The sequence below is a fragment of the Acipenser ruthenus genome, chromosome 15 (genome assembly GCF_902713425.1).
Source record: "Acipenser ruthenus chromosome 15, fAciRut3.2 maternal haplotype, whole genome shotgun sequence".
Classification (NCBI taxonomy): Eukaryota; Metazoa; Chordata; class Actinopteri; order Acipenseriformes; family Acipenseridae; genus Acipenser; species Acipenser ruthenus.
This window is the reverse complement of record NC_081203.1, coordinates 7,483,984-7,508,010: the sequence shown is the minus strand read 5'-3', so window position 1 is coordinate 7,508,010 and position 24,027 is coordinate 7,483,984. Positions and strand designations below refer to the sequence as shown.

Genomic DNA, 24,027 nt, shown 5'->3' with positions numbered 1-24,027 from the left:
GAAAGGATTTCTTGAAGCTTAAGCTTCATTTCTTGACAGACGGGCTGACGACAGAGAAGCATATCCTTTGTGTTTAGCCTCTACTGTAATTCTATTAAAAGACTTTGACGATCTGGAGCTGAGAATCTGAGAATCAAGTGTCAGATCATGAGATGGGGCAATCTCTTACTGCAGCTGACCTAGCCTGTTACATGCATCCATAGCAGACCACTTTTATAAGTAATTTTAATACGAACGGATCAGAAAGATTGCAGAAAAGGGACAGTAAAAATATAAATGGAAATTCAATTTGAAGCTATTCACTCTTTTATCATTTAAACAGGATCAATATTGTTGACTAGTAATACATTATAAATGAGTCATTTGAAAAAGAAATGCCACTTTTTAAAGAACATGTTGTGAAAAAGAACAGGCTGTTCAGCCCATCAGGACCCATTCCAGTTTTTCTTTAATTATATGGAAACTACAAAGCGGTATGTAATTCAATATGTTCACGTAACATTATTCAGCAGGTTTCATTCGACTTTACAAAGCAGAATGAATGAATTCTATAGGGTGATGCTTTTGGCCAGAGCTGTATATCCCTGGAATATAAAGTATGATTGAGCGTTGGAAAAGCATGGAAAAGTTCGACAGGCATACATGCATGTGTTCTTTTTGTTTGTATATATATTTTTAAATAAGAAAATCTATTAATTTAAGTTGCTGTAATATTTAAATGTATTCCACTAGTTTAATTTCACCTTTTACCAGCAGAGGGGGCAGCATATAAAACAGTTGTAAAACTAGAAAAGAGGGGATGGGTAACCATGGTAACCTCATACATTGTTTAGACACGATGCAGATTTTCTTGTTTATCTCTGCTAAGTATCCATATTAGAATACATTATGATAATATGCAGTAAAATAGGATTAAATGCAGCTTGATAGACACTAATTGCAGAGGTTCTAGGGAAGCTTTACTGGGGAAGTTGCTGATGTTGAATGCAGGCTACTTCATCTCAAACTGCTCTCTGTTCCCAGAAGGAATTCAATTGAATTCCTAATGCATTCTTTTTGCTGTTTTGTCAGCGCATTCCACTGCTGTCAAACCATAATGCACAGTTCTGATCTCAACCATGAATTATGAGTCAGAACTGTGAAGTCATGTTTAAGAGAGTGTGGGTTGCAGAGTTTCACAGCCATGAAACCAGAGGATGCCACATCAGAATTGTACTCTTATACTCTTGGTGCCCTGCCATTATGTATACTGTCCCGTGTCGCTGAGATGACATGAGGTTAAAGCTCTACGACCACAAATGCAGACGAGCCTGGCTCTTTTGAATAGCGGTTCAGACGCTTGCTTGCAGGGTCGCTGGTTTGACGAGCCCAGCTCTTTTGAATAGCGGTTCAGACGCTTGCTTGCAGGGTCGCTGGTTTGACGAGCCCGGCTCTTTTGAATAGCGGTTCAGACGCTTGCTTGCAGGGTCGCTGGTTTGACGAGCCCGGCTCTTTTGAATAGCGGTTCAGACAGTTGCTTGCTTGCAGGGTCGCTGGTTTGACGAGCCCGGCTCTTTTGAATAGCGGTTCAGACGCTTGCTTGTAGGGTCGCTGGTTTGACGAGCCCGGCTCTTTTGAATAGCGGTTCAGACGCTTGCTTGCAGGGTCGCTGGTTTGACGAGCCCGGCTCTTTTGAATAGCGGTTCAGACGCTTGCTTGCAGGGTCGCTGGTTTGACGAGCCCGGCTCTTTTGAATAGCGGTTCAGACGCCTGCTTGCAGGGTCGCTGGTTTGACGAGCCAGGCTCTTTTGAATAGCGGTTCAGATGGTTGCTTGCTTGCAGGGTCGCTGGTTTGACGAGCCCGGCTCTTTTGAATAGCGGTTCAGACGCTTGCTTGCAGGGTCGCTGGTTTGATGAGCCTGGCTCTTTTGAATAGCAGTTCAGACGCTTGCTTGCAGGGTCGCTGATTTGATGAGCCCAGTTCTTTTGAACAGCGGTTCAGACACTTGCTTGCAGGGTCACTGGTTTGATGAGCCTGGCTCTTTTGAATAGCGGTTCAGACGCTTGCTTGTGTTTGGTCTTTGACAAATGGAGGAAATGTACCAACACACACACAAAAAAACAACATATTACATATTGTGGGCTGTTTATTCCAATTCGTAGGGAAATAAAACGAGATGTATAAACTTTGGAATAACTAAAGATGTACTGTGTGTTTCACCCATAGTAACAGACCACATTTTCAAGTGTATAGTTAGGGTTCTTTCTTTTTGGTTTTTATTTTTTGATCACATGATTCTGTTTCATTGATAATGTAATAAAAAAGGCAGCTCCCTGTTTGTAATTCAAACCAAACACAAAAAGCGAGTGAAGTTAAATAGATTTTCCCCGATTCAAAATCTTAATGACTCATTGCAAATAATAGTTTTTCTCAATTACGACTTACTTAAATCAACTTAATTAGCTTTTTGTGCATGGTTGGAATTAAAAACAAGGAGTTGGCTTTTTTTGTACATTGTTATCAGCGAAACAGAATCAGTCGCATTCAAGTTACAGAGAAAAAAACTAAAGTGGTCAATATAATACAATCAACATTTATCCTAGAGAAACAGAGTCGGCTCAAAGACCCTCAGCTATAGTGTGTGGAGGTACGTCTCACCTCTCTGGGGATGCGCCCGTGGTACCAGCCGTGGCTGCGTGGGTCGCTGCTGCTCAGCTTGAGCTCCTCCTCCAGCTCACGACGCAGCTTCTCAGGGGGCGAGTCGATCAGGTACTTCTCCTTCGAGAACTGGGGGAAGAGAGAAGGAGGACACAGCTTAGTCAACAGGAGACTCTCACTAGCAGTTTATACATCATATTGTTCCATTTCTCACAGTTTGTTATTTTAACCTGGAGTGGTTGTAGTAGAAATGATATCCTGTGCATGGCGTAGTTGTGAGGGGATCTTTATTAAGTTACTTTTATTACAAGTAGAATCAATCCCACGAACACAAATGAGTTTAGACCTGCCAAGAAATCCAGGTTAAAAAGGGTAAAAGGCTCTATAATGACATCATGTAGTAATGCCTGGAAGTGATATGAAACCTGGAATACTTGCTAGTGTCCTTCAGAATGCCCTGATATCCAGTATAAACCCCTCCTTGTTAGTCCCTTGCTCAGGTTCTTGGAACTGCCCACTCAGTAACGTCTCCTTGAATTTATGAGCAGTGTTGTGGTTCCTACTGTACCACCACAGAACAAGCAGACACAAAGCAGAAGCTACATTCAATCAATTCCCTTGCCTGGGGTCTTTTTTTTTGGTTTTACTTGCAAAGATAAATTGATTAAGTTGTTCCCTTTCTCCCTAGAGGGAAGGGGCTATGAAATTGCTGTTGTTTGTTCTCAAAGTTAATTTGATGCGTTTCGTTAGCGCGGCAGGCGTGAAGAACAAAAAAGTGAAACGGGGTCAAGCGGTGAGCTAGCGGTGTACTCACGTCTCCGAGCAGAGCGAGAACAAGATCTGCTTCACAGGCCGTGAAGCCCGGAAGGCTCAATTGTTCAATTCTACGGTTCTACCCTTAAGTGAGTGACCATTTCTTTAAAATACATTTCCCTACCTCTTACTAGCTTTAGAAACGTCATTGCCTCCCTCTTTGTTCTGCTAAAGATTGTGTTTGTTCTTGTCGTATTTCAAACCTGCTACTTCCTGGTACACTGTCACGTCCTGTGTTGTAGGTGTCACAGTCTAACTGAAGACTAGATATGCGCATGTGTGTTCCAGCATCGTGTTGCCAGCAAGGCTGCTTTTGGTACCAGAGAATCAGCACACTTCTCGAGGAACAGCTGCCCTGAATATCAAAGCTTTTCCGACCGTCGGGAGAACTTTTGTGGTGGGGTTTTAACTCTCCGACTGTTTCATGTTCCGAGCAAAAATCAAAACTGGCCAAGAAGAATGAGAACAGTCGCAAAACCCCAATTCCACCAGTATGAGGAATGTTATGCAAATGAAGTGGGTACCTAATTAAAATCCCCCCCCCCCCCCGGTGAAAAAATCAAAAGGTTTGATGTGGTTGGAATGAGTAGCTTCCGTCTAAAATAGTTCCACCTGTTTTAAAGAATTCTAATGGAGATGAGAAACTATTTCAAACAGCTCTGTTTAAAATAAACCACCTGCTTGGACCAGAAGAGCACATGCTATGAAGATATCAAATGCAAAAGGCTATGATATTGTGTTTATGTGATGAAGCACCCTGAAGGGTCATGCATTGCCAGTATCACTCACAGCCCTGGCATTCTTTGCCACAGTTGTTTGTATCCTATTCACGTGTTATTAATTTTCATGTGTGCAACTGGGTATGGAGGATATTTTATGCCAACATGAAAAATAAATAAATAAATAAATAAACAAATAAATAAACACCTGTCTATATATTTCTATATTTATATGTCGTTAATTCGTTTATTTTTCATTTTGGCATCAAATATCTGCCAAAACCAGGTACATGAAACTATAATTGAATTAATACAGAACATACATTCAAAATTAGGCTACATTAAACTTACCTATCTAAGTTTATTTTTTCTCTGTCCTGAAGCACTTGCTTTATTGTTATGTTCTATTAAATGTTTCAGCATATCTCCTGAAACACATGTCTGTTCTGTTTTTCTCTGTCTTTACTACATTTCAATCCCACCTGTCCATTGATCAAATCCTGAAATGACGTAAAAACTGTCATTTGCATTATTAACATACAGGTTTCTCATTTAAATACTGACAAGTTATTCCGCCACCTTCATGTAAATTGCATCCACTCCACCTGTCTAGGTCCCCTGCGTAGTGTTTCTACGGCCATATATAGTTTACACTTTTGGGACTGCACTCATTATAGGGAAAGCTATTGGGTCAGATCCGGGTCTATTTTATGAGTTTTACTTCCATTCGGATTGGGTCGGGTAAAAATGATGACGGTTCTGGGCTGGGTTTGTTATTTTTGACCCGTGAAGACCTCTACACTAGAGTACACATGACCTACAGGCCAGGAAGCCACAATAAGTAAAATAAACCAACAAAGCAAGAAACAGAATGTGATAATGTTTTAAAAAGATGTCAGGGAATTAATTTTAAGGCCCTGGTTACAACTCAATAAAGGATGGGAATGTCCATTATATTACACACTGTTTTCATTTAAATTTGAGCTTATTTTGTTTTATTATTTATATCCTACTCAAGCATTGGCTTTGTTAGGAAAGGAGCTTTATAAAAGTGAGTTGGGGTGGAGCGTTTACTAATATCACAGTTGAATAGTTAAGGTAAAAATATTCAAATAGGTCAGTTACATTTTTTGTTGATAAATCATGCATTTGTGAACGCATGGTTAAACAGTTTGCTGTTTTGTGCACTATATTTTAAAACTGAGTGGAAAATAAGTTGTTAATGGATTACAACCAATCCATCCATCTGAAACTGCACACTTCACAATTACGTGATGTGCGATTAGTCGACTATTCGATGCTATCCCTACAGCTACCTACACTCACACATAGCACCTCAATAAACAAGCACACTTGTCCCTAATTGCTAGGTATTATGAATTATTAGCAATCAATTAATCAATCTTTATTTTATATAGCGCCTTTCATAGTGGACCACCATCACAAAGCGCTTTACAAGATAGTGAGGAACAATGCGTAATACATTAAATTCAGTGAAATACAGGGCATAGTACATTAAATACAAACAGTAAAAAACAATGCAAATACATTAAATACAGGCATATTACAATGCAAATACACTAACTGCAGGCATATTACATTAAATAAAAGGCTAGGATGTGAGTTCTAGACATTGTGGATGCGTGTGTCATACAGAATCATACGAATAAGATGGAGTGAAAAACCTGAAATAGCAATTTAGACAACAGCTAATAACAGATATCAAGCTTGAAGCGCATTGAAAGCAAGAGAGAACAAGTGGGTCTTGAGAGTTTATTTGACGCGAGCGACTGTGGGAGCTACACTCACTAAAGCTGGGAGAGAGTTCCAGAGTCAGTGCCATGAAGCTAAAAGAGCGCTCTCCCAGTGTGGTGCACTTCTGCTTGGGTATAACAAGCAGGCCAGAGTCAGAGGACCTCAGCTTGCGTGCAGGGACATAGCGGGTCAGCAGGTTGGAGAGATACTCTGGACTTGTGTGATGAAGGGCCTTGTAGGCAAGCAGGAGAATTTTTAAAGTAATCATGAACTTTACAGGTAGCCAGTGCAGCTGGGCAAGATGGGGTAATGTGATCATGATTTTTACATCTGGTAAGGATCCTAGCAGCGGCATTTTGAACCAGCTGCAATCGGTTTATGGCGCGTGACGGAAGACCACCATAGAGAGAGTTGCAGTAGTCGAGTCGAGAGGAGATGAATGCATGACAGAGTATCACTGCATCCGGGAGGCAAAGGTAGGGAAGCACCTTTGAGATGTTTCGGAGGTGGTAGAAGGAGGATTTGGGCATCAAAGGAGAGGTTACTATCCAGAAGTACACCAAGGCTTTGTACAGTGGGGGAAGGCAGCAGCAGACAGTTCAAGGAAGCAATATTGAGATTCTTGAGTTGAGTTTTAGATCCTATTAGAAGTTCAGATTTGTTAGTGTTGAGCTGAAGAAAATTGGCAGACATCCAGGCCTTGATGTCTTGGATGCAAGCTGAGAGCTGAACCATGGCAGAGGGACATCCAGGGTCTAGTTTTAGGTAGAGCTGGGTGTCATCTGCATAGACCAAGGATACAGAGTGTGGCATGCAGAAATACACTGCTAACATTCTTGAAAAAGTAGAAAAAAAACGAACAGTTGAAGCAGTTCATTTTAGTTTTCTGTGTGTTTGTGTTCAGGATGTATATTTTGCATTTGTGTGGGAGCGCCAAAGCCAATGAGACACTCCCTCCAGAATCCCCAGCAAAGACCAGGACTTAGCACAGCGAGGTCTCAAAATTACCTTTATCCTTTTCTAGAATTGCAGTTTGCAAAGTACATTGTTAAGCTATTTGGTGAAGGCAGGGGGTAATCAATACCGCTACAGTTTATATCATTACAACAGGCCCTGATGTATACGGTATATGTGTGCGTCATTATCTGTATGAACTCCTGCATCAACTATGCACATCTCCTAGAAAAACAGGAGTAAAAACTGCTCCCAGAGACCAGACCAAGACAACCCAGTGCTGTATATCTTTACATCTGTAATATAAGAGCAACACTAGAAATAGGATTTCAGTTGATTACAGAGGTACAGAAATACTGCACGGCCCATCTCCCCGGGGACTGCTAAACAAATTCTGCGGTTCAAGCAGAAGCAGGCCACTCTGTAATCTCTGTCTCGCAGCTTCACTTCAACACAGAACTCTGCCAGCCAGGCTTCACAGAGACTCCCACTGAAAGACAGGGCCAGTATAGACATGCAGCATTCAGAGGTATGCCCTATCAGAAACTAAAGACTCTCTGTTAAATTTCACTAAGCTGGAGGGAATTCAGCAGGGCCACAATTTATGAATAATTAGAAGGTTTTTCACTGTGTTCCTGCATTTAAACAAAACTTGAACCACGTTTCAGCAATGCGGCTGCCCAGGTCCTCTGCTTTAAAAAAAGTCACATCTGAGGCATCTCTCAATACTCCCTTCAACTACAAAATGGTGACATCACAATCAGTCACGTATCTCAGCCACTTAATTGTATCCTCTTCATCTTCATCGATCGTTTCCCTCTTTTCAATGAAAACTGACTAAAGAAAGGTTGGTAATAAATAGAAAGCAGTATGGATATAAACAACAAAGTAGTGTGGAATAGAGTTACAGGACTACACGAGTCTGTGTAGGTTAATCAGCACCTTGGCTTTCAGCCTCAGTCTGTTCACTTCTACTTGTGTCGATATTCCCTGCCACACAGACGCTCAGCGTCCTACTATATCTGCTATTTAGGATCACAATACAGCAATGCCATTGCATCAGACAACAGCTCTATTAAGTTGATCCTGTACTCGCACAACCTTAATTGACCCACTATTAACTAACCCGTTTGAACTGCAAACAACAATCGCACACTTACCGTTATTTACTGCCTGTGACGTTAATTGCCGTTTTCACTGAATTAAGACCCGGTTTTAATTAGCATAAGCATAACTGCTTCATATATTTATTGCTATGCAAATGAGCCTGCTTCTACCGAAAGACTGTTCCTTACACAGTGTGTTTGTGCCCGGAGAATGTGTGTTTGTGTGTGGGGGTGGTGCATTGTGTCATTTGTGTGTCTGTGAGTAATTGTGTGAGAAATTTTAATTGATTGATAAGTGGGGACCATGCTACAGGGTTAGGAACTAAAGTTAGTAATCATAAACGCCCCAGTGCTATGCTGTATTGTCCGAATCTATATGCTATACCAGACTGTTTTCTCTTAGATTCATTTAACAATTTGATGTGTGTTTGTAAAATGCTGTGACAAAAATTGTATACAGAATGATGCAAAAGTGCTATTTTTACAGCAATAATTGGTTATGTCAATTTTTAAATTGCCGTAGTCCCCATTTTACCTCTTAAGACAGAACTAGGGAGTCAGCAGAAAAAATGATTTTCTGTTCAAATTCAAACTAAATAAGATGCCCAGGTCAGTAACCTGTCGACCCGGCATCAATATATTTTCATTAATGATGTGGAATAATGCCTACTTCGGCTGTTGTCATAGAAACAGCCCATTGTGTGTAAGATGCTGATGAACCCTGCAATGTATAACAAGCTTCCAGTAGGTAATGGTAGAAACTGGGTATATTGGGTGATTTTTAATATTTTGCTTGTTGTTTTTTATTAAGATAATTCCAGTGGGGCCTATGCAGTGAATGGTGCTGAGAGTGCACTGTTATATCAATTGTAATCCATTACAGAAGTTGTGAAAAAAATCTAGAACTCACAATTTATAATTTGCAATGGTTTAAATCAAGAAATGTAGCATCCGGGTTATTTACCTAGTCTATAAACTGGAAAAAATGCCGGCCGTAACGCAAATCCACTCTTCCAGAAATATCCTGTCGGGACACCATTATAATCCCAGTGAATTACCCTGAAGAAACATTAGCAAACGACAGCATTACCTGCAATGGCAACACAATATCATTGGAACAAATATTCCAAGCCAGTAACACGCTGGGGCTTAATCATTGATCTGAATGGTGGTAGAGCTTGGTTCAGATTTGTTCAGACAGAAATGCACCCAAGAGAACACGCCCTGTTAGTTGATGCTCAGAGCTACACAGTCGATTGCTAGCAGTGTTGGTTCATACCGTTGTGATTCTATTAGCACGTCTCTATATGAAAACCTTACCACAGTGGTACCATTTTACCACTGGCTGATACCATAGTAACTGCGCTGGTGATACTACTGGCCCAGATCCATTGCAAACTAAATTAGTACAGAACCATCGCATTTAACTGAATGCAATGCCATTGAAGAACATTGTTTTATTTTTTTCAGCATTGTGAGGTAAATACCTTGGATCCTTACTGAGGAAATGAAACTGTGGTGCCGACATCTGGTTACTGGTTTTCCATAATACACCTGCTACACCAGTGAGATTCAGCTTTTGTATATTACAGAATCCATGTCAGTCCGGTTAACAAATGAATCGATCATGGGAAAGACAGCGTATTTACCCCCCCTGTACTGAAGCTGCAATTCATAACACTAGCTTGCAGAGGACCCAGGCCCCAGCCAGGAAAGAGTTAACCCCGCTGAGAAGCTGCACCTTGTTGTTTTGCCCCCTGCTGGTGCTATGAATATTAATGAGGGTCATTATAGAGATTATGAATGAGTGTTCACTCAGGCACCTGAGACTAGCAGAGACCAGTTGGAATCACTCATATCAACACAGCCAAACCCCCGTCCTTCCTCCCGACCACACAATCCCTGTGCTCTCTGGCACCTGCCCTGCTTCTGTCACCCAATCAGAGCACATCCTACCATGGGCCCTCATGCCAGTGCCTGTATGTGATAACAATAATCTTTTAAACATGCTTCAATCTAATCCTCATCTAATCCTTTTTTAATGCAGAACACGGTGTTGAAAATGCAAGTCCTGATCTAAGAAAAGTGGCAACATTAACAATTGCTTTTATTGCACCTCTTCATATTTAAAAAGAGCTGGCCATTGCTGTGTGATTCCTACACCAGTGTACATTGCATTACACCCCCAATACACAATGTAAAGTGTAAAGAGCAGGTTCAACTTCCTGTTTTTTTCTGTCATTGCTAGCTCATGTTTCAGCAGATGGCTGCAGTTTAGTTGCAATATAAAAAATTACTTGTGAGTAATACCAGAAAGCAGCATTACAATCACTTTTGAATTTAAATAAAAGCCCTCACAATCTCAGACTTTTATGAGAGGGGACTATAAAAAATAAATAAATTACATCATTTAAACTAACTGCAGCACCTAAATACAATTATGAATATTGAAACTTTGTGTCTCAATAATATGAGGTGGTGGTACCACTATATTTCTAGGTTCTGGGGTTTAATTAAAACAATTAATATTTGGAACACTAATCTATTTTTTCCAAGCTACAGCATTTGAACTTCAAAAGTAACATCCAGCACGCTACAGGCCCCACATGTCAACACCCCCAATCCCAGAAACCTAGGGACTCTTCGAAGGAAAGACAAGAGTGCAGACCTCCTGCTGAGTGCCTGGCTTAATTGGCCTCTCTGATCAGCACAGAAGGGTGGAGAAGGTCCTGGGGTTAGGGGGTGAAAGTGCCTGGAAGCTGCTATCTGAAATTCCCCTCCGCTCAGCTGAGTTCCACATCTCTGGGATCCCCCAAGGGAGCCCTCCGCACCTGCTAGACTCTTCCAAACAAATCTCTGTGTTCACACAATGTTTAGCGGCACAGATTAGGATGTAAGCCAGTCAGATCCCCCTATCTCATCACAACCGTTAGCCTAAGCCTATCGACTCAGCACCTCTTCCCAAATGAGGGCCGTATGCCTCAATGGGAAACCCCAGCCGCTGGCCTCTCCTTAGGGCTATCGGTCATTGTAATCTGGTCAGTCAGAGCCTGTGCATCAAAAGAACCGTCTGTCTGTTTATCTAGCCACATGGGCAGGTACAGCACAGGGATGGGATCGGTGAAGGGTAAGGAGACTGAAGCCTGCTATCGTTGTCACGGTCTCTGTCTCTCTCTCTGTACAGGAGCTATGAGTCACAGCTCAAATACCACCTTCATTATATTGACTGTTTTGTTATAGATATGATTTTTTTCTTCAGTAACCTCACCCCACCATACATTCTGAAAACAGTTCTAAATCATACCATACAGCACAGGGAGGGATTCAATGGCTGTAATGGCTATTTTGATGAATTGACAAATTCTTTATAGTAATGCCAAGTGATTTCCATGTTATTTTAAAAGTGAAAAATGACAAAAGATTTTTAAGAAGGTAACCACAGCATTATTTCACTGTATTTTTGCAGTTTTACCATGTATTTTCCATTATTATTATTATTTATTTCTTAGCAGACACCCTTATCCAGGGCAACGTACAATTGTTACAAGATATTTTTTCATACAATTACCCATTTATACAGTTGGGTTTTTTTACTGGAGCAATCTAGGTAAAGTACCTTGCTCAAGGGTACAACAGCAGTGTCTCCCACTGGGGATTGAACTCACAACCCTCCGGTCAAGAGTCCAGAGCCCTAACCACTACTCCACACTGCTGCCCATGACTATACAATGCATTTACCATATTTTCTCCTGGTTTGTCATGTTCGTGAATATGCTTTGCTATACTTCGCTGGTCTTTACAATGCTAACCTATGCTTTAACTATGCTTTATTACAATTTACTGTGCTTTCACAATGGGAAGTTTTTAGAAGGGAAACACTGGCAGAGATCCATCACCACTTTTGCTTACAATTAAACAGAAAGGTTTTGAAATTTCAACAGCAATGAGCTTGATCAATGGCAGCCTCTGTGTTTTTGTCCAGCTCTGTGACACACAGATTCTCAGCGTATTAATGCAGCCTGCAGGGCCCGTCTATTCCACAGCAGATGCTATGACAGTCGGCAGCTTGATCAGGTCTCCTCTGCAATCCATTCCTCAGTCCCAGTAGGAACTCTCCAGACAGGCTGCAAGGCTGCCTCAGTGCAGATTTTAGGCACCGCCACTTCAGAGGGCCACAGCATACAGCTCTGCTTCTGTAGACGCAGTTTAAACTGTGACACGGCTCAGTGACATAAAAGAAAAGAGAAAAGACTGCTGAAGCAAATCTCCGGGACTGCAGCTTTTAATCTACATTGCTTTCCAACTGTAATGCTTTATATAGCGTTATGATAAACCACATATACAGTATATAACATCATTTCAGTTGTAAAATGGCAGGCTTCCATATACCACAATAAAAAGGACAAAACACAAAAGCATAATATTTGCTGATAATATCTAAATGTCCCTATTCATTCACATTGCCCATTAAGGGAACTGACTCAAAATGCATAAAGTACTAAACCTGTAACACTCACACTGCACTCTGCAAAAAAATATATGAATGATTACTGTGTTGAATTTTTACTGTTTTCTGATGGACACTTTTGAAACACAGTCATGGACTATGTTTTAGGCATTTTAGGTAAATGAGAAGTTTTATTCTCGGCATCGCCACCGAGATCTTGTCTTCATGTACGCTGTGCAGCTGGCCAGCGAGGGGAGGTCTCATCAGTCAATCTTCAGTTCATGCTTACAAACTCAATGACTTATTATAACAACATAACAGAATTGCACAGAGAACCATACGCTCGTAAGACAAATTGCCAAGCATAATAAAAAAAGCATGCGGCAAAGAGTGGCTAGCTGCTACATCATTGTCAGGAGTGAAGTAATCAGTGGGGTTATAGATGAGCCTCCAAGAAATTATACAAAAGATCACTAGGCAAACTGACTGGGAGCTTTTAGCGAGACTAGGAGAGACACACTGTCCTAATGTATGGCTGACTACAATTGTGTCTGGTGGAAGACATTTCCAGTCTCTCGACAATAAAAGCATTTATTTTCTTTTTTAAAGATAACCAATTGTGTATAAGTGTTGAGCTAGAATAAGTGTTCCTAAGGGGTTTGGGCAAGCTGTAGTTCTGGAAGGCACAGTAATTGAGTTAATATTCAGGCAGAATTAGTTCAGATCAGCAAGGCCATGTTAACCTGTGGGAAGGGTTGTGTTTTTCTGGGATTGTAGGTGAAATATCTCAGAATTTTTTTCCGATTTATTTTATCTTTTAGAAATTTGAGTGTGCCAAATTTACTCCAGTTTTACTCCCCGACTTAAAATGCCCACTTATGCTCCCTCACTGTAGCAATTCCCCACAACAGTTTAGGAGAACTGAAGGTCAGTGGGCGTCCTACAATCCCTATGAAAGCCAATTGCTGATTTACAACTGGGATACATTTTGCTCTCCTAACTGCGCGAGCGACAGAGCTAGTGCACCATAGAAGATCGTTAATTGGACCAGCCTGGACGCAAACCTGTGCTCACCTGACTGTACGACTCCCTCAGCAAGCCACTCAGTGGTGCATTTACAAGGTGAGCCACTAAGGAACCCATATCTCAGATTTCCAACAAACTAAAATATTCTAAAAGCACCCTTAACGAGACATGCATTAATGACATGCATTGTTAAACAGGACACAGAACACACAAAGATATTAAACTGCTAGGAAAGTGAATGAAATTTGCAGCTGTTGTGGTTGGTATCTATATCGATTGGGGGTTTGTTTTTGCACAAGAAACACACTGGCAAGCGAGGTCATTGTCTCCTGAAGCTCTCCCAAATAATCCAGCTAAAACCTTATTTTACTGCTGCCTCTGATTAATTTGGCAGATAAATGATCCAATTCATGAGGTTAATGGCGTCACACCGCTGGCTGACTCAGCACACCTCTGATCTCTGCTGTCAAGTGACCAGGCCTCGGATTTAACCCTTCATTGCACGGCCATGTATTGAAACTGTTTAAATGCTGGCAAGATCTGCTAGAGGCAAACATCACCGCCAACCCATCCCACCCATCCCAAGAGTCAAACAGTGGGATCAAATATCTACTGTAATTATCTGCCTGTAACCTAAAGGACAGCTTGCAGAACATACAGTAAGAAGTAATTTAAAGGAATCACTGACACTTTAAAATCAATTTTCCTTACATATGTAACATTATCGCCACTTTACTGTGCTAAATATCGAATTGTGCTTGCTGATTTTACTGTAATGCAGATATATAGATTTCTTCTTAAATACAATATGACAGATTCAAAGTTGCTGTTGCTTCCTGGAATTTCAGATTCGTGCCAATAGACTTACTCAGATCAGATCATGTAACGGAGAGAAGAAGAAGGGATTAGGTACTTGGAAGCAGGAGTTAAACGTCTATTAGTTTGTATTTGAAAAATCTACATAAACTGAGAAAAGCAAGCAAAAAGCCAAAGGGATACAGGCAGGCAGGTGGGCTTGTGTATGTATACGACACATTTAACATAAACTTGCTCAGGATATTCTTTAGCACAAGTTATTGATTGATATGAGGGTATAAGGCTGTCTGATTGGCTGACTTCAATTGTTCTATCTAGACAACTGCTTACAGAGTTACGATGAAACTTGAAAAGGGCATTCTTTCGCTCAACTTATTAGGCGTATCAGAATGTGGGGCCGTAAGGAGACGTCTTTCATGATACTGATGGCTTTTATTTTGTATTTACAGTATGGCAGGGGGTGTGTGTCACAGCACGCTTGTGTTAATCACTTGAATCGGACGTTCATTCTCTTCTCTTTTTCACTTTGCGGAACGTAAATAAATGCAATACATTCAGCAACATCCCCCGAAGCTGTTTGTTATTTCCTCATCTGTATACATGTATGGGCTCAGATCTGGTACGATGGTCCCTCAGGTCTCATCATTCATTTGAATTCCCAGCAGCAGATACAGTACTGTAGCTGGAACGTGCAGAAAGAGTTGCTTTTGGGTGACATATACCATTCGTCAGCTAATTAAAAATGAAAGATCCATGTTTGCCTCAGCGCTCATTATATTTTATTATACAGCGATTGAGAAGTTTCACCACTACAAAGAAACCTTGCATAAATCTCAGCATCTCATGAAAAACCTTGGCATAATGATCTTCTTTCATCTGTTGCACCAAAAAAAATCATTCTGCTGAGACTAAATACAGAGGCATCAAGAGCCGCCTGGTTTATTTGTGGCATAATGTTCAGGACTCAATGAAGACACAACCTTGATTTATTATGACATATTAAGTGATTTTATACTGTAAAATCATACGTTGTATAGGATTTTAAAAACGAAATATAAAGTTTTTGACACAAAGAGAAGGAGAGGTGATACCTTTTTATTAGCCTAACTAAACAAGAATTCATCACCATTATGTTTTTAACAAATGTAACTCAAGTATTAATCTGTTTTTTTTGCTATTTCTTTAAATGTTTCAAATTGAATCCTGTTCTGCATGACGGTTTCATGTTGTACTGCTGTGTTGATCATTCAGACGCTTTTGTGACCTTATTTGGCTGGGTCACCATTGTAAATGAAAACTTGCACTAAATGGTTAAATAAAGGAATTGATTTCTTGACTGGGCGTTGGAGAGAAGGGAAGAATGTATTGGATTTAAATTTGCCAGGTCGGGGAGAAATTTCTCCAGTCCTACGTTTGATATGTACAGGAATTTAGAAGGCAGATGGCACCTCCAGCACCAGCACCAAATAGCAGCGTGGTCTGTGTTCCTTTGAGGTCCTTTACAAGTATAAGCAGGCAGGGCTGAATTGAACCCAGGTTTATTCAGATGTCAATCAATATTGTGATTAATCCCTGTAGCACAACTCAAAACTCAAAACTGAGGAAATAGCAAATGACAAACAAGATGCTGTACTGAAGCAAAAGCAGGTGTGTAATGTGTCTGTAAGTTTCACAAGGGCAATCTCTCCCCACAACAGTGAAAGAAAATGTTTCTGTATATTACATTTCCTGGGCAATCAAATGGGAGATTATGCGAGGCTAGGTTTTTATGGAAGCCATTTTGCATCCAGTTGAATATTGTGAAACAGCCACTCACTCACATGCTCACAATCTCGTATGCACATAACTGCATACTACAGTACAGATCAGTTCAATCCAAAATGGTGCCAGATGAAAGGCTTAGTACGTTCAGGATGACGTTTCTAATCTCCTCATTCTATGAACCTTGGGCCACATTTATCTACATTTTCACTCCAAAAAAAGAATAACTAGTAAACAATCTAGACACACTTTTGAAACCTTAAACTAAGCTTACAAGTTGGGGCGTTACTTGCTTTTTAAGTGTAATATTTCTACTTGGTAAATTCTCTAATTGAATTGTAAGCGGTGGTTTATATTTGAAGTCACAGGTGCACCAAAGGACTTGACAAGCCCATTCTTTGATAGCGAGACATTGTGATGGACAGCGTCTCTGACAGGCCGTGATTGTAACAGGAGGTTACATCTTTTTGCTCTGACTTGGCACCATAAATACTGCAACTCAAAGGGGTTTGGTTCTTGACACATAAAACTGCTGCCTATCATTTGAGCTGTTTACTGGTAGAATAAGATAACATGTACCTGTACTGACGGCTTCATTCATCTTCATTTCTTAGAATTTGTATTACAGTGTGGAAAGTCGCCTGTGTTAATTTGCTCTGGAGTACTGATGTACGTTATCCTGTTCATCGACAGTCTGTTAATAAATATGTATGCTGGATTTTACCTTTTATTTATTAGTGTGCACGTCCATTCAGATTATTTTGTTAGTACTAAAATGTAACACAATCAGATTAATAAGTGTGACACACCCCTAATGCTTGGGCTTATCTCTGCTTCTTAGATCTGAACTCTGAATCCACGTGGTTCTGGCTGTTCACAGGGTGGTTAATACTGCGAGGTTTATGGTGGGATAAACACTGATTATTAAGTTAACTACATCATGTTTTTGGCAGTCAAAAACACACAAGCTTCATTTTCAGGATGCTGATTACAGTCCAAAAAATTCAGGATGGCTGATTACCCTTTGAGGTTTTGACTGGTCTGCATTACATAGTGTAAAATCTGGAAACTCTGAAGTAATACTGACCAAAACTTTAGGTAAAAAGGTTTTGACAAGTAAACGCTAATAACATGTCTGGCGGTTAGATTTACAAAATGGGGACTGCCTTTATTATAGTTTACCACGGTAAATTGGCAGTTTTCCCATGCTTTTCCCATGGTTATACTATGCATTTACCATAGTTTACCATGTTTTTTTTTTTTAATATGTGTTACCATACCTTTTCTTTACCATGGTTTTACTATGCTTTAGTACACTTTTACTATGAGTAAAGCAACACCAGCACATTATACTAATTGTCCAGGTTGTAAAGTCACAGCTACACAACTGTCATTGCTCTTGTTAGAAGCAGTTAGAAGCAGTTTACCAAGCAGGCTTTATAAGTAGGTTATCTTCTTTGGCTTCCTAGCAGAAGGAATCCACACAATGCCATAAAAGAAGGGGGAAGCGGGTTGAACTTTTGATAATAAACTAATCAAATGGCTATTTCGATCATGAACCCCCCCTCCCCCCCAAAATCAAAGCACCACCCTGGGGCCACTTTAGACTCTTCCTGACCCACTCCAGAGGGTCAAAAAAAAGCAATGAATAATGATGAAGCCAGGCTTCCAATAAAGCTGGCTTCATCAGCCATCCAATAAAGCTTGGATGCTGCCAGCAGGAACCAGGAAAGGCCTAGACTCCGCTTCCTCCCAGAGGAGTTCGCTAGGCCTCACCTGGGGATGCTGTTTCCACGGCAACCCCCTCTCGTCGCTGGCTGGTGGAGGTTGGGTGAAGGAAGCAGTAGCATGAATGTTTTATTTACAAGGGCGATGCAGGCAGTAAAATAAAAACAACTTTAAAGTTCATCGAGGGGGTGAAATACAGCCTAGGTGATGATGATTTCTTGACGTTTACAAAGGGTTTTAACCTTGAAGGAACTGCCGTAAAATCAACTCAGTGATTGCCTTGGGGAGAGGCCAGCAGGGTATGTGGATAGGTTTATAATGGTCAAAACCTAGATCTTAATGGATATAAAAAACCTGAATAGTTTCTACACCTTCCCCTCAATTAACAGTTCAGACCAATTATGTAGAATGTACATACAGTACACATTTGTATTGCATTAGGAATTGCAAAAACAAGAAAAACAATTGATATCTTTATAAATATAGAGACATTGTATTTACCTATACATCCATGTTAACGCTAGGGTAAATTTTCAAGTTAAGATGCAACTGGAAATGCAATTTTGAAGTTTACATACAGAATACAATTTTTTAAGCATAACCCAAGAGCCTTGAGTTCTAATCCCATTTCAGTTTCTTTAGAAAATTGGGACCACTGGACTAAACCTCAAGCTTGCTGCCTTAGTTTACGATGTAACACTGTCCACTGACAGATACAGCCGGTTTCATGGTGAGGTAATGGAATCTTACGTGAGTAATTTCTACCGTGTTTTTTTTTCCAGCTGGGATCCCATTATCAGACAATTTCAAAGGTCGTGAGGTGGCAAAGGTGAAAGGTCAAGGCTGTAATGGATTGTGTGCTTTAAAGTGCACGTCAATGCTAACCTGTTTGTAGTGGGGGGGGGGGAGTGGTCATTTGGCCAGAAAACTGCTGGCTATGTGTTGCAATGCCTCCCCCTATGTAGCCAGCACCCAGTTCTAGATGTGTGACTGTTAATGTCTGCCAATAACAATATACTATACACACTGAGCAGCTTTTCTATCTGTAGCTCTTACAAACAAACCACTACCATTTTCTTCACTTGTGTTTAAAGCTCAGTACTAGAAAAAATAAAAAGACATGGAAATTCAACCAAGGAATGAATGATAGAGACTCTGAACGGTTTATACAAATAATGATAAAATTCAGAGACGCTTAAAAAGAAACAGAAAAAAGAAACTGCATAACTGCGCATAACCACCTCGAGACATATATTATAGTGTTATAATATATTATGAACCATATATTATTACAGTTATACTATATGATTGAATACAAATAATTAAACAGTGTAGCTAATTTTAATATTACAGAATTTCCATCCGATACAAACTATCTGATTCAAAGAAATTTCAAGAAATGAATATCAGGGTCTACTATATAATATACATCCTCACAGGCATACATACATACATACAGTACTTCTACACAAGGTTTTATCTAAGCTGACAATTTGAAAAGGACATATAGTCTATGTATGTCTCTATATAAACTTCTTTTAAGATCGCTTAGGCAAACATGAATAACACAGAGCGTTTATGGTTACTCTACAGACACAATGTTGCCTGTTAACGTCTTCTGTCCTTTCCAGTTTTTAAACATGCAAACAAACCCTAACCTTGCTCTGTCTGCATCATGAATGCCGACGCATCACCTCCCTCGTCCTTAAATGACATACTTGAATGCACAGATAAACACAGACAAATAAGCAGGACAGAAACATAAGATTCATCGATGTACTGAGGATCAATAAGGCACATAGACAGATCAATCACTACGGTTTGTAGACAGGTTAGTCAATACAGTTGATAGATAGATATCATTATCTTACTTTGGGTACTTCTCTGTCTACCTGAGCCATTAAAATGAAACTCAGCTTCAGGGATATGAACTATGTGAAGCTGTGAAAAAAACACTCTTAACCCTGGATATCTAATAGGACATCCTGCCCCTCCATGGCGGTACATACACAATACAGCTATCTGTATACTGAGTCACCACAACCTCCAGCCCCTCTTATGCAGATGTTAAATATCAAGCAATTCTGATGTTTCTCCATAACTGCTTAAGAGTTTCCTAATAAATCGTACTTGGATAAGCGGTTCCTTATACAGTATATATAAAAAGTGTGCATACATACATAGAGATATACATATGGGCGTGTGCGCTATAACTCATAACTCACTGTGGGTTATCTTTTCCAAGTTTAAAAATAGATTCACTTTCTTTGTACATTAGGCACACAGTAAAGAGGTTACAATAGTTTAGTTTCTCAAAAAACAGCTGTACTTCAAGCTAACTGTATGTACTATGTAAGACCAAATTTAACACAGAGCATCCTCTTCCAAACCACTGTAGGACTGCTCTCCTATACTTTACACTGCAGCTTCAGGAGTCTCCCCCCTCCCTCTTCCCTGCCAAGGCTGCTGCAGAGTCTTTCTCTCGAGTGCTGCAATTGGCTAGAAATTATGTCATTGTTTCAGGCTGTCAGAGTGGCCTCTATTGGCTGCTTCTGCAGATGCTATCGTCAGCTCTGAAATGTCATTTTCATTCATGCAGGGGTTTGCTTTGTGTCAGCCGGGATGCTAATAAAAAGAAAAGCGATAGTGATAACACAGACATTAACCCGTTGGGGACCTATTTCACACCTCTTCTCTCAGCAGCTGGCACTGTGAAGAAGAGTGGTGCACTGAATATGCTCTGAGCTCGCACTACAAAATATTTAACATTACAAAAGAAATATCTGGCTTTTTTAAATCCTCCCACACCTTCCAAACTAATCACTGAGCTACTCAAACCCACTACCTTCCACACTGCAGCCCTGCACTCTATACACTGAGCTACTCAAACCCACTCCCTTCCACACTGCAGCCCTGCACTCTATACACTGAGCTACTCAAACCCACTCCCTTCCACACTGCAGCCCTGCACTCTATACACTGAGCTACTCAAACCCACTCCCTTCCACACTGCAGCCCTGCACTCTACACTGAGCTACTCAAACCCACTACCTTCCACACTGCTGCCCTGCACTCTATACACTGAGCTACTCAAACCCACTCCCTTCCACACTGCAGCCCTGCACTCTATACACTGAGCTACTCAAACCCACTCCCTTCCACACTGCAGCCCTGCACTCTACACTGAGCTACTCAAACCCACTCCCTTCCACACTGCAGCCCTGCACTCTATACACTGAGCTACTCAAACCCACTCCCTTCCACACTGCAGCCCTGCACTCTATACACTGAGCTACTCAAACCCACTCCCTTCCACACTGCAGCCCTGCACTCTACACTGAGCTACTCAAACCCACTCCCTTCCACACTGCAGCCCTGCACTCTATACACTGAGCTACTCAAACCCACTCCCTTCCACACTGCAGCCCTGCACTCTATACACTGAGCTACTCAAACCCACTCCCTTCCACACTGCAGCCCTGCACTCTATACACTGAGCTACTCAAACCCACTCCCTTCCACACTGCAGCCCTGCACTCTATACACTGAGCTACTCAAACCCACTGCCTTCCACACTGCAGCCCTGCACTCTATACACTGAGCTACTCAAACCCACTGCCTTCCACACTGCAGCCCTGCACTCTATACACTGAGCTACTCAAACCCACTGCCTTCCACACTGCAGCCCTGCACTCTATACACTGAGCTACTCAAACCCACTGCCTTCCACACTGCAGCCCTGCACTCTATACACTGAGCTACTCAAACCCACTGCCTTCCACACTGCAGCCCTGCACTCTATACACTGAGCTACTCAAACCCACTGCCTTCCACACTGCTGCCCTGCCCACCTGAAGGATATTTTCTTTGTCTTCATTCATTTTACAATATATGAAAGCATGTACAGCACACACGGTAGAACAGAACAAAGCCCCTGTAATACCCTGTAAATTACTATGACACAGTGAACCTGCAAAACAGCAGTGTGGGCAAAATCTCAGCGGGACACGTTCTATAAACCCTAACCCTCTAAAACACAGAGGCGTACTCTTGCAGGTCAGTGCAGTGTGTGCCCGCTCCATTTTCAGAATGGGATGTTTGTTTACCCTCAAGCCATTTTGCTTCAGAAAAACAGAAATGATGTATATAGAACAGCATACAGGGTGCTGTGCGATGCACGCTGACACCCACTCCACAGGTGGTCAGAGCAGCTACTGGCCGCTTTCACCCTGAGTGGATGAAAATCAGCTTGTACGTACATCCAAAGTATGTGCCTGTAATAATGAGTAATGTATGTAATAAATGTATGTATGTAAGTACAGTATAATCAACATACCATGTATGTCTCTTTTCTTTATTCTGCTGTGAAATGTGTCTGTCTACCATGTACAGGTGAGTTAGGACCTCTGCCCTTTACCCTGCCTGTAAACATCCCTGTCAATACCCTCCCTGAGGCTCCAACTTCAAGCCCTGTGAGTACCCAAAGCACTGAGAAAAGAGCTGAGTAAGACACTTGCTTCTGACTGAAATAACAATCAATAGAGCCCTGACCACTGTCAATAGAGCCCTCTGCTATTCCACAGTTTAACAAGGTTAAGGAACTGCTGGTAAGGTACATCCTGAACATAATACAACGTTTTAGTGCCAATAAGACACACAGAATATGAGTAAAACTAAAGCTACTACAAGTCATCTGTTACAAAGGTGTGTCAGTACCTGCAGGATATAAAGATCACATTACACATGTCATTACCTAGAACACATAGATCACCGGGACCTAGACACATGTCTAATCTCATACAAATCTGAAAGTGGCTCCCAAGATATAGCCTTGATTAGCCCAACCAATGCGAGGCCAGGGCTCGTTCTGATCCCATCATGGTCTTTGGAACTTACTTGAATAACAATCAGATGAGATTTGAGCTTTCATCCATAACTACAGAACACTACACTGGTTGAAGATGCAGTGATACTGCAGTAGCTTTGTAAAGATTCTTTGACAAATGTTCTTGACTAGAAGGAACACAATGAGAAAGCCTTCTAACACTTACTTTAGTAGAACGCCTGTGGAGGAGTGGACAGCAACCTGGACAAACACATCAGGACAGTCCCCCGGACACCCCTGCCATGGTCAGTTGGTGCTTGTCTGAGATACGACTCTATTGGTAGCTCTGAACCTTGCCCTTTGTTTGTATGGTTCTCAAGTCCCCTCTTTATACCTACACACTAACAAAGGAAGAGGCTGGTTTTGTATCTGGGATACAAGTTCTACTAAAGGCATGAAACCAGCTTTTACTGTACAGCTCCAGGATAGAACGGGTTCCATTATTTGAGAAAAAGAGATGTGTCCCTTGCGGGTTGTATACACTTTCCTCGCTCACAGGGTTATTTTTTGCCTTGCTCATCACATTTCCTCCAGGTCTGTTCTGTGAATTGAGGAGAACTGGTGCTGATGGCATGTGGCTCCAGCGCGCAGAGGTCAGCTAGCCCCTCAGTCACACACTCATGAATGAATGGAGGGGTTTAACTTGACAAACAATGACCACATTAGAAAGGGATTAGACCGTAGCTCTCACTGGGTCTGTAACGCTAAGACAGGACAGCTAGCACAGGCTGCGCACTTTGTTCAGTTTCTTTAACTGGCATTTTTTATTTTATTTAGTGTAAAGTCAGAGTGATTTTAGAAATATAACAGTTATAACTGCTAAGAATGAATATGGCATCCTACTGTCTGTCTGAATAACAGAGTGGCATGAGGAAAGCAATCTCTGCAGCTGTCAGCATATGTACATTGCAATCACTGTGAGCAGCTCTGGGTTCTGTTGCTCCAATATGGAGTTATTATCATTGTTCTCTAATTCTGCCTTTACCATCTTTGAACTGCTTTGAGCTCGTCTGGAGCATTCTAAGTACCAGGACTAAACTGCCTTACTCATTCCATTCAAATCATGGGACACTATGTATTTCAAAGCTGTCAGTCACACCTAACTTCCATTTATATATCCAGAGAGAGTAGGAAATAAGGAGTAATATTTGTTCCAAAACTAAAGTACATAAAAGGTTTAAAAAAATAAATAAACAAATGGGCAGCCAGAGATACAGATGGATAAGAGGCAGATAGATAAGAGGCAGATGCTTTGATGACAAAAAGACAGATTCCTCCAGACAACGAGACTGAGAGGCAGATTGAGAGTGGCAGACCGCACGACTCAAACAGAGAAACGGGTAGACATAAAAAAAAAATAGAAAAACAGAACGCTAGAT

The 24,027-nt window shown here is 41.1% G+C and overlaps 1 protein-coding gene across 3 annotated transcripts in view; it reads right to left on the bottom strand.

Annotated features, from left to right (window-relative positions):
* LOC131697534 (SH2 domain-containing protein 3C-like) overlaps positions 1-24,027 on the bottom strand; it is a 68,421-nt gene that overhangs the window by 12,794 nt on the left and 31,600 nt on the right. For all 3 annotated transcript variants that reach the window (XM_058987090.1, XM_058987092.1, XM_058987091.1), the window contains one exon: positions 2,639-2,767. In XM_058987090.1, the coding sequence (XP_058843073.1) occupies positions 2,639-2,767 (129 nt within the window). The remainder of the gene's footprint in view (positions 1-2,638; positions 2,768-24,027) is intronic.